The sequence below is a fragment of the Oncorhynchus mykiss genome, chromosome 3 (assembly GCF_057628025.1).
Source record: "Oncorhynchus mykiss isolate SJ-2025 chromosome 3, ASM5762802v1, whole genome shotgun sequence".
Lineage (NCBI taxonomy): Eukaryota > Metazoa > Chordata > Actinopteri > Salmoniformes > Salmonidae > Oncorhynchus > Oncorhynchus mykiss.
In genome coordinates this window covers 62,067,233-62,079,387 of record NC_143024.1, presented here as the reverse complement: position 1 = coordinate 62,079,387, position 12,155 = coordinate 62,067,233, and the positions used below count along the sequence as shown (strand labels likewise).

The window sequence follows — 12,155 nt, the reverse complement described above, 5'->3', positions numbered from 1 at the left end:
GCTTGGCAAATTATTGCCACAGGATTCTCCCAAAGTTCAATAATGAGAGTGAGTCTCGGCTGGAAGTCTGAATGAGCTTTGGTGTGGATATAGGAGCATCCTCTGCTGACCGCTACCTTTCCTGTCTGCACACCTACAGTTAGTTCTAGAGTCCAACATTCACAGCAGTAGGAGCTTCTAACATCCAAAAGAAAGAAACCCTGGCTAACTGTCCCTACTAAAATATATATTGTCAGCTGATCGTACTATGCAAGACATTATACTGTCATATAAAAAGAGGAAAAGTGTAAGTTGTGTTGAGACAAAATGCTGAGCAGAGCAGATTGCTGTATGGGACGCATGTCTGTGTGCAGCTCTGATTCCCCCACCATCTGTGAAGTATCCAGAGAGACGATGCAGCGAGTCTCCTCAGGGGGGCACTCTAGAGCACTGGTCACACTGGTCCCTCCTGGAGGAAGACAAGAGAGGGGTTAGGGCCTGCAGTTCTCCCGGACCAGGTCGCATGACCAGGAGAGTACTACTAGGACCCGGAGCAGACTTTTTCCCTGTTCAGGTCATATGGTGAAGGCATGGCATAACAGTTATCATTATCAATCTGCTCGTAAATCAGTTATTACATTTCAGAGATTTTTTTATTTTTTAAAAGCAGATATTATTAGAATGAATTGTACTATAGAGTTTACAAAACATTTTAAAAAAGACTCACCGCCGTACGGTATCAAACAAACATTGTGCTTGCATGCCAGCTCCACAATTTTCACCACGTCGCTGTGGCAGTCTGCGGAGGCAAAGAACACCGCAACAATTTTGGGATGGACATTTTATCCCATGTCATTATATAACACACAGCCATAAATTAGTGTTAGGGGCGAGAACAAGAGTACTCATGTGGCAAAGGGACTAAGAAATGCCACATAAACCATCAGCCTCCGGAAAACAAACAATCACATAAGCCCTGGGCTATTAGAGCAGAGAGACAGGGATAGGCAGGGGGGGCTTCCGGGGAAAGATGTCTCTGATTTGGCTGGGGGCCATTCCTGAGATGGAGCCAGAGAGCATGAAGCCGGGGTCTCTGGGGTGGGGTGTGGGGGATCAATGCGGACAAGGTGCTCTGGCCAATCCCACGTCCATTCACACTGGTCCCCTGGCTGAGCGACTGAGGGTGAGGAGACACGAGCAGAAAAAAATCCACCTACATGGATCAGCTTCACTGGGCTCAAGCCCTCCCTCGCTAGGCCAATGAGAAATGTCTCCGTTCCGACACACTCTGCCGTCCAATTAAACAAAGGGCTTCGGTGTGAGAATAAGAGTTCACAAGACTAACAACGTTCCACTTAAATATACAACCATACTAAAGTAACTACACTGGCATTCATGTTTTACATCACTGCGACTAGAGGGAGTGCAATTTTGTGTGGATTTGGAGAGTTTAAAATTCAGGGGATGTTCCAATTTGGATGCTGCTACAGGAGCTTTGTGATTTGCTGGCCATTTGGGAGCCGGCTAATCAAGTTCCAGCCATAAGTCAACACTCATTTACATTATAAAATAGTGCCGGCCATACCTGCAGTGAACCAATCTCAGTGGCGTAATTCATGGGGGTACTGTGCTGGGCCCGGCTGTGGTGTATTGGATATCAAACGCCCTCCCCCTGATGCTTCTTAAGCCTCCGCTCATACATATTAATATCCCTACGCCTCTGCAGAGATTAACCCTTTAATTCACCTAAGCCAGGATGGAAAGAAGCAATGTGGGAGGGAAAAAAACAAAACAAGGACCATTTTCAATAGTAGTGTCGCAAAAACTCACTTGGCCACACCACCATGTCCGGAACCCGCTCAAATTTCTTCCCTTCTCTGAGAGCAAAGATTTCATGTAAGCAATGACCTGTTAACATAAGAGAGAGAAAAATGTGATATACTTAGTATACTACGAAAAAGAGCAATTATGGTTGTATGATCAGTATAATTAGTGTGATATTGACAGCTTCCTCTGATTCAGGCTGCTTATGTCCTACGTAAAAACAAAAAGGTGACGTCCTGATCACAACATTCAGTGTCTGTGTGAGACCCCTCCAGACTACGCCCATCGCCCTGGAGGACCACAGCCTTCCCAGCATGCCTCACCGTGGGCACGGAACACCCTGTCCTCGGCCTCATGGGAGAAGGGGATGCCCGTGGCCTTCAGGTCCTCAACGAACGCCTCGTTCAGACTGGCCGGTGGAACAGCGCTGGCATTCAGGGCGGGCTGGGACAAAGACATGGGAGGAGGAGCCATTAACGGACTAGTCACTGGAATTCAATTCAACAGGTGACGAGGGTTGAAAACAACGTCACTCACTGTCGCGGGGCTTTTATGGTTCACACTGGCGCCAAAGGTGTTTTCAAACCAGTCCTGCAAACTGGGCAGGACCATCCCGCTTAGCCTATACCTGCAATGAACAGAAACACACAGGTTTAGAAGAAAGGAACGTTACCCCACAATTGACCTCTGACCTAATCTGTAAACATAATCCCTCAGGACCTAGGTGTTATGCTGGGAACTGGTGAAATATACACAGAAAACCCTGTCCGACTGTCATTGATGTGACGTCAGTGTGTAGTGGTCGGAGCTGAATGAAGTTATTAGGCGAGACCAATGACAGCGCTGTCCGTGCCGTCCCAGTCACGCCAGCCGCTGTGTACTTGAACCGCTGGCACAGCAGAGGCCAGCACATCAGGGGACTGTAGTCTGCCTTTGTCCAGCAGACCATGAAACACACTCCTTAATGAAAAAGCCTCTGTCACAGAGGAGAATTCTCTCAGGAGGAGAGGAGAAATCTCTGACTTTCATTCCTTCCACCCAGCCACGCATATGTAGCACCCAGAAATAATTCAACAGAGAAGGCACAGAATGGAAAGAGGTGGTTGATACAATTTAGAACCTAGAATAACAGAGGAACCATTTCCTGCACAGCATCCTGTATAATTCCCCCCCCCCCCCCTTACGCAAACACAGCTTAACATACAGCACAGCAGAGTACAGCATGCAGTCTACAAGACCCCTATGATTTGAGTCTGACAGGCAAGGCTTTGTTCTTCAAACTATACATCACAAGTACAAACCAATAAGGCCCATCTCTGCCTTTATAATGCGATAGATAAAAAGGTGTAAAACAACTGCCAAAGAAAAGAGCGATCCATTCTGCTGCCGGTGTTCACTGAACACATCCTCAGTCACTAGAGGCAGAGTGGAGATAAGAGGCTTCTCTACATCCACTGAGATTCAAAGTAATCATTTCCGACAGCACTCAGCATATTTCTTCAAAAGTTATATTGCACACATTCAACCATGAGAACTGTTGGCAGACACAGAACTAAAAAAAACAGTTAGCCTATCTATGGTCAATGGGAAGAAGTACAAACATTCCATTCAAGGCAATGATCCGAGTTTCCAACAGGGAATTTCAAATCACCGATAATCACACTAATTGACCTCTTATGTCTGGGACTGAATTGAGGCAAGATATGCAGGATACAGATACCAGCCACTAGATGGCACTAGCACCCCACTCTAAATTAGGATCTCGAGGAGGATTCCACTAGATAGCACAGCCACAATATCCAACTTGTCTATATCGTAAAAATTCATGACCACACAAATGTGCTTTTGGGTCTTAATTTAAGGTTAGGCATAAGGTTAGCAGTGTGGTTATTGTTAGGGTTAAAAATCACATTTTCAAAAGAGAAATTGTAGAAATAGGCTGGGTTTATGACTTTGTGGCTGTGGTAACTAGTGACGACCAAAGGAGGGGAAGGTTTTACAGTTGAAGTTGGGAAGTTTACATACACCTTAGTCAAATGCATTTAAACTCAGTTTCACAATTTCTGATATTTAATCCTAGTACAAATTCCCTGTCTTAGGCCAGTTAGGATCACCACTTTATTTTAAGAATGTGAAATGTCAGAATAATAGTAGAAAGAATGATTAATTTCAGCTTTTATTTCTTTCATCACATTCCCAGTGGGTCAGAAGTTTACATACACTCAATTAGTATTTGGTGGAATTGCCTTTAAATTGTTTAACTTGGGTCAAACATTTTGGGTAGCTTTCCACAAGCTTCCCACAATAAGTTGGGTGAACTTTGGCCCATTCCTCCCGGCAGAACTGGTGTAACGGAGTCAGGTTTGTAGGCCTCCTTGCTCGCACACGCTTTTTCAGTTCTGCCCACAAATTTTATATGGGATTGAGGTCAGGGCTTTGTGATGGCCACTCCAATACCTTGACTTTGTTGTCCTTAAGCCATTTTGCCACAACTTTGGAAGTATGCTTGGGGTCATTGTCCATTTGGAAGACCCATTTGCGACCAAGCTTTAACTTCCTGACTGATGTCTTGAGATGTTGCTTCAATATATCCACATTATTTTCCATCCTCATGAAGCTATCCATTTTGTGAAGTGCACCAGTCCCTCCTGCAGCAAAGCACCCCCACAACATGATGCTGCCACCCCCGTGCTTCACGGTTGGGATGGTGTTCTTCGGCTTGCAAGCCTCCCCCTTTTTGCTCCAAAAATAACGATGGTCATTATGGCAAAACAGTTATATTTTTGTTTCATCAGACCAGAGGACATTTCTCCAAAATGTATGATCTTTGTCCCCATGTGCAGTTGCAAACCGTAGTCTGGCTTTTTATGGCAGTTTTGGAGCAGTGGCTTCTTCCTTGCTGAGTGGCCTTTCAGGTTAAGTCGATATAGGACTCGTTTTACTGTGGATATAGATACTTTCGTTCCTGTTTCCGCCAGCATCTTCACAAGGCACTTTTCTGTTGTTCTGGGATTGACTTGCACTTTTCGCATCAAAGTACATTAATCTCTAAGAGACAGAATGCGTCTCCTTCCTGAGCGGTATGACGGCTGTGTGGTCACATGGTGTTTATACTTGCGTACTATTGTTTGTACAGATGAACGTGGTACCTTCAGGCATTTGGAAATTGATCCCAAGGATGAACCAGACTTGTGGAGGTCTACAATTGTTTTTCTGAGGTATTGGCTGATTTCTTTTGATTTTCCCATGATGTCAAGCAAAGATGCACTGAGTTTGAAGGTAGCCCTTGAAATACATCCACAGGTACACCTCCAATTGACTCAAATGATGTCAATTAGCCTATCTGAAGCTTCTAAAGCCATGACATCATTTTCTGGAATTTTCCAAGCTGTTTAAAAAGGCACAGTCAACTTAGTGTATGTAAACTTCTGACCCACTGGAATTGTGATACAGTGAAATAATCTGTCTGTAAACAATTGTTGGGAAAATTACTTTTGTCATGCAAAGTAGATGTCCTAACCGACTTGCCAAAACTATAGTTTGTTAACAATAAATTTGTGGAGTGGTTGAAAAAACAGTTTTAATGACGCCATCCTAAATGTATGTAAACGTACGACTTCAACTGTATGTAGTGGAGTGGAGAGTGCAATCCAGATTGAGAATGTGTTCAATCCAGATTGAGAATGTGTACAATCCAGATTGAGAATGTGTACAATCCAGATTGAGAATTCCATCACTGAATAATGGATACATTCATATTTACAGATCATAATACATATCATGTTCATGAGAATAAAAAAAATTGGTTGCAAATGTTGGGGACAGTATACTATACCTTTTGCCTGTGAATTCTGCTTGACCCTTCTTATTGAAGAGGAATTTGGAGTCACTGTACCCCCAGCCATTCCACTTCATAATCTCCTGCCTTGGGAAACAAACAGTTGAAGTCAGTTTCATTGTTATTTTAGCAGCAGCTAATACTGTACTAATGCTGTCTGAGGTCAAAGGAGGACACAGGACAACAATCTCAAGGCAGGAAGACAATACACGGAAGCACTTTTAAAAGGCCTTGGCCTTGCACCTCATGAAAACGTCAGACTGTCCATACGTGACATCCTGTTGCAAACAGTAGTAGTTGAAAAAGTGGTTTATTTGACATCAATCTGTTGCAATGGGGAAATGTCCCAGTTCCCTCGTTTTGCTATCAGTTATTCAATGGGCTTTCCACATGGCTATCAGTAACCATATTTGCAGTATGGGAGGCTGCAGTCGCACCTAGGCGTAACCCCTGACAGATGACCTTCCCATGTGTACTGCACACAGCCAACCACAGGCAGTGTTTCCCCCTAGGATTTGTTAGATCAGCAGCGGTGGCAGAGTCAGCGGTGGCAGAGTCAGCGGTGGGTGGGCGACGGCCACAATTTAGCAGCAGTGGTGCGCCACTACTAAATGCATATAGGGGTAACAGTGAAAAGCTGGTGGCAAAGTAACTTTGGGGAAGAAAACCTATTCATCTCAAACACTATCATCAACAGCAATCAGACAGGGTGTGGCTTAGATCTCAGGTCGTTAAGTACATGATGACACTCCACGGAGAAGCATCATGATGCATATCATAGAAGGGCATTACCAAAGGTATGTCCAACAACCGGATATTCTCCTAAAATGATTTTCCAAGGAAGGAACATCGTCGTCTTAGGCCTAATGATAATCATGGAAGAGGACACAAGAAACAGGGTTGAGCACCGGGGAATTGTATCTCAATATCTACTACATAATTGAGCTCTGACAGTTCCGTAATGTGCTTCTTCGTCGGTGTTAAATCACTATGCTCATCCTAAGGGAATCCTTTTCAGAAATCACTGAGTTATAATACGACATGATTCAAGATTTCCCCAGCAGACAGATGAAATAGGCCCACAACTCCTAGAAGGGACCCATGAATCACGTTGGTACACGTGATGGGATGCTAACGTAGTGGAGTAAAACCATGATGAATGCCTGCCAAAACAGCCAGGCAGTGTAAATTATGAGGAGCCTGAGAAATGAGAGACAGACATACTCTCCATGCCAGTCTGTGTGATCTCCTGTCATCACACTGGACGATGACACAACTCCACGCATCAACAAGCAGCCGAATACGGCTGTCCAGAGGTTAATGAATTTATTGTGCAATTAAATGGAAGCAACAGTGGTCTGGTCTCTGTCCCTTAGCTAACATTAATCCTAAGAGAGCTGGGGGAATCTTTTGAAAGTACTGTAATAAATATTACACACAGCATAAGAAAATGCTGATCACCAGAAACATTAGGCTAGTTCAACACCTTATTAAATTGGTAGCCTCATTTTGTGTCTGCACTCAAGTTATTCCAACAGAAAGAGACAAAAGGTCTGACTGTTATTGAAAGGACTGGCCTTAAAAACGCCTTTTGAAACAACGTGCCCAAAAGGTATAGGTTGAAAGTCAACTCCAGAATGACATTCCAGCAGTAGAAAAACCAGTAGCCCAGCTTTGAAGTGTACAACATTCCTACACTCCAGTGAAAAGTGGGTCGTTCCACCTCAAAAAGCACAGGAAAGAAGAATGACACCCACCATCTCAGATTGCATTCCTGCAACATTGTTTTGTTGAAAAACTTTTTGAACTCAAAGAAATTACGCTAATTCATTGCTCCCAAATTGGCGATTTCAATTTATAGGATTCATATAAAATTCTATAAATATAGTAACCAATATCCAGTTTGGACCAAACCTCTTCTTAACAATGATTAAGACGTGAAATCAAAAGACACCCACGGAACACACAAACCAAGCCCACCCCAACGGCCAGTATACAGTATCAGTTCTCTCTGTCTGACAAGTAGTATGAAGCTACAGCTAGGAGCATTGTTTCTTTACACCATGTAATGGATTCTCAGTGAATTTGGTGATGGTTATTTAGCCCTGTTCTGAATTTTTTCTTTATTTAAGTTGTTTGGTTGATATTACCAGGTTATGACCACAAGGTGGTGCTGTTTCTGCTATTTGTTAAATTCTCAGTTTCGTTAATTTAATAAAATATTTTCATATGTTAAAAAAAATACACAAATAAAGTAACAATAAAATAACAATAATGAGGCAATATTAGAAGCAGATAATGAGCTTTTTGGACCTGGACTTGGCACTCTGGTACCGCTTGCCGTGCAATAGCAGAGAGAACAGTGACTTGGGTGACTGGAGTCTAACACTTTTTTGGGCCCTCCTCTGACACCGCCTAGTATATAGGTCCTGAATGGCAGGAAGCTTGGCCCAAGTGATGTACTGGGCTGTACGCACTACCCTCTGTAGCGCCTTACGGTCGGATGCCGAGCAGTTGCCATACCAGACGGTGATGCAACTGGGCAGGATGCTCTCGACGGTGCAGCTGTAGAACTTTTTAAAGATCTGGGGACCCATGCCAAATCTTCTCAGTCTCCTGAGGGGGAAAAGGCGTTGTTGTGCCCTTTTCACGACTTTCTTGGTGTGTTTGGACCATGAGTTTGTTGGTGATGTGGACACCAATGAACTTGAAACTCTCAACCAGCTCCACTACAGCCCCGTTGATGTGAATGGGAGCGTGTTCAGCCCTCCTTTTCCTGTCATCCATGATCACCTTTGTCTTGCTCACGTTGAGGGAGAGGTTGTTATCCTGGCACCACACTGCCAGGTCTCTGACCTCCTCCCTATAGGTGGTTTCATCGCCGTCGGTGATTATACCTACCACTGTTGTATCATCAGCAAACTTGATAATGGTGTTGGAGCCATGCTTGGCCACGCAGTCGTGGGTGAACAGGAAGTACAGGAGGGGACTAAGCACACACCCCTGAGGGGCCCCCGTGTTGAGGATCAGTGTGGCAGATGTATTTTTGCCTACGCTTACCACCTGGGGGCGGCCCATGATCCAGTAGCAGAGGGAGGTGTTTAGTCCCAGGGTCTTTAATTTAGTGATGAGCTTTGTGGGCACTATGGTGTTGAACGCTGAGCTGTAGTGAATGAACAGCATTCTCACATAGGTGTTCCTTTTGTCCAGGTGGGAAAGGACAATGTGGATTGCGATTGTACCATCTGTGGATCTGTTGGGGCGGTATGTGAATTGGAGTGGGTCTACGGTTTCCGGGATGATAGTGTTGTGAGCCATGACCAGACTTTCAAAGCACTTCATGGCTACTGACGTGGGTGCTATGGGGCAGTAGTCATTTAGGCAGGTTACCTTTGTTTTCTTGTCACAGGGACTATGGTGGTCTGCTTGAAACATGTAGGTATTACAAGTTGGTCCGAGTATACGTCCTGGTAATCCATCTGGCCCCGCGGCTTTGTGAATGATGACCTGTTCAAAGGTCTTGCTCACATCGGCTATGGAGAGCGTGATCACTGAGCAGCTCACAGCTGGGTTTCTCTTTGTAGTATGTAATAGTTTGCAAGCCCTGCCACATCAGACGAGCGCCAGAGCCGGTGTAGTAGGATTCAACCTTAGTCCTGTATTGACACTTTGCCTGTTTGATGGTTCGTCTGAGGGCATAGCGGTATTTCTTATAAGTGTCCGGGTTAGTGTCCCGCTCCTTGAAAGTGGCAGCTCTAGACTTTAGCTTGGTGTGGATGTCACCAGTAATCCATGGCTTCTAGTTGGGATATCTACGTACAGTCACTGTGGGGACGATGTCATCAATGCACTTATTGATGAAGCAGGTGACTGAGGTGGTATACTCCTCAATGCCATTTGTATGAATCCCGGAACCTATTCCAGTCTGTGCTAGCAAAACAGTCCTGTAGCGTAGCATCTACGTCATTTGACCACTTCTATATTGAACGAGTCAGTTGTACTTCCTGCTTGTAATCAGGAGGTGAGAGTTATCAAGATTTTCCAAATGGAGGGCGAAGGAGAGCTTTCTACACGTCTCTGTGTGTGGAGCAAAGGTAGTCTAGAATGTTTTTCCCTCTGATTGTGCGTGACATTCTGGTAGAAATTAGGAAAAACGGATTTAAATTTGCCTGAATTAAATTCCCTGGCCACTAGGAGCGTCACTTCTAGATTAGTATTTTCTTGTTTACTTACGGCCTTATACAGCTTGTTGAGTGCGGTCTTAGTGCCAGCGTCGGTTTGTAGTGGTAAATAGACGGCTACAAAAAAATATAGATGAGATCTCTATAGGTAGATAGTGTGGTCTGTAGCTTATCATGAGCTACTCTACCTCAGGCAAGCAATAGCTCGAGACTACCTTAATATTAGACATCACGCACCAGCTATTATTGACAAATAAACACACCCCCACCCTTCGTCTTACCGGATGTAGCTGTTCTGTCGATGCACAGAAAACCCAGCCAACTGTATATAATCCGTGTCATTGGCAGGATTGTCTCGAACCGAGCTCATCCAGTTTATTCTCCAGTGATTGCACATTGGCTAATAGAATGGATGGTAGAGGCGGGTTACCCACTTGCCAACGAATTCAAACAAGGCACCTTGATCTCCTTTTCTTTATGTGAATGATGGGGATTTGGGCCTTGTCTGGGAGCAACATTATATCCTTTGAGTCAGACTCATTAAAAAAAAAGTATTTGTCCAGTTCAAGGTAAGTAACCGCTGTGCTGATAGAAGCTCTTTTCGGTCATAAGAGAGAGTAGTATCAACATTATGTACAAAATAAGTTAAACAAAGCGGAAAAAAACACAAAATAGAACAATTGGTTAGGAGCCTGTAAAACGGCATACATCCCCTACCACGCCATTCCTACGATATGGCCGTATACGGCTATATTTATTGCATATTGTCTGAATCCTATAAATTAAAAAAGGGCCATCTAGCTTAAATTTACCAGAGGTCAAATTATATTTCAACATAATAATGTTACAGGAATGCTTATCTTTATATGTTTCTAACTGCAGATGTAACGGATGTGAAACGGCTAGCTTAGTTAGAGGTGCACGCTAAATAACGTTTCAATCGGTGACGTCACTTGCTCTGAGACCTTGAAGTAGTGGGTCCCCTTGCTCTGCAAGGGCCGCGGCTTTTGTGGAGCGATGGGTAACGATGCGTCGTGGGTGACTGTAGTTGATGTGTGCAGAGGGTCCCTTGTTCGCGCCCGGGTATGGGCGAGGGGACGGTCTAAAGTTATACTGTTACACAGAAACCATTTCAAAACAATCTGAGATGGTGGTTGTCATTGCTTGCTGAAATGACATGGAACAACCCAAGTGCAATTCCAGAAAATGTAGGCAAATTCAGAGGTTACATTTATGTGTACTGATAATAATGCAAGTGGTCCACAAAATTATTTCTAATTTGGATAATGGTGGAAGGGGGGCACTCAAATGAGGGAAATAGACATAGCTTATGTCTTATTTATTGTCATAGCTCAAACAGTGTCTATGAACCAGCACTAAAATGACCATCCATTAGGTAATAGAGAGAGATTCCACCAAAAAATGTAAAATGCAACATGCAACAATTTCAAAGATTTGACTGAGTTACAGTTCATATAAGGAAATCAGTTAATTTAAATGAATTCATTAGGCCCTAATCTATGGATTTCACATGACTGGGAAGGGGTGCAGCCACAGGACCACCCACTGTGGAGTCAGGTCCAGCCAATCAGAATTCGTTTTTTTCCATCAAAAGGGCTTTATTACAGACATAAATACTCCTCAGCACCCTTGGCAAATGAGAAATGCTCACTAACAAATTTGTTCAAAGAATTTGAGAGAAATAAGGTTTTGTGCATATGGAACATTTCTGAGATGTTTTATTTCAGCTCATGAAAAATGGGACCAATACTTTACATGTTAAGTTTATATTTTTGTTCTGTATAAATATGAAAGTGTCCTCTAGTCATCCTTGTCGCTTAAACATATCTGACACTAGATGTCACTACAGCACGATTGTGAAAGCTGAACAGCCCACTCGCCTCAAAAGGAATTGAGAGTCAGACCACCACAGGTCTTGGCCAATCAGATCCAAGTTTTAGGCAGAAAGTTTTACTGGTGAACTTTATCCCATTCTGACTTCTGTCAATTGTGTTGACTGGGAGAGGGTGTCCCACACCTAAATCCCAACTAAATCTGTAAAAACAACCTCTAGATAAAAATAGATTGTAAGACTACATATACAACTTTCACCATCATAATGACCACTTGTTTTCTGCTCAAGAATGTAGCGTCTAATTCTGGTCATGTCTGTCAAACAGAGCTGAGATTTCCCTAGTTGATCAGAATAGTGTCAGTATCAAAACAATGCCAGTAGCCTATTAAGCTATAGTTAATAATATAGATGTGAAATTGAATAGGCTACCTTGAAATAGTTTGAAATGTTGGCAAGCTGATCTTGTAGTTTTACATAA

General features: G+C 43.6%; 1 protein-coding gene across 2 annotated transcripts in view; it reads right to left on the bottom strand.

Moving 5' to 3' along the window:
* agps (alkylglycerone phosphate synthase) overlaps positions 1-12,155 on the bottom strand; it is a 39,647-nt gene that overhangs the window by 26,563 nt on the left and 929 nt on the right. For both annotated transcript variants that reach the window (XR_016494752.1, XM_036974477.2), the window contains exons 2-7: positions 5,639-5,728; positions 2,341-2,431; positions 2,127-2,247; positions 1,810-1,887; positions 707-778; positions 369-448 (exon numbers count right to left, since the gene is read on the bottom strand). Coding sequence is in view for 1 of the 2 variants with exons in the window: in XM_036974477.2 (XP_036830372.1) it covers positions 369-448; positions 707-778; positions 1,810-1,887; positions 2,127-2,247; positions 2,341-2,431; positions 5,639-5,728 (532 nt within the window). In the remaining variant the exon portion in view is untranslated. The remainder of the gene's footprint in view (positions 1-368; positions 449-706; positions 779-1,809; positions 1,888-2,126; positions 2,248-2,340; positions 2,432-5,638; positions 5,729-12,155) is intronic.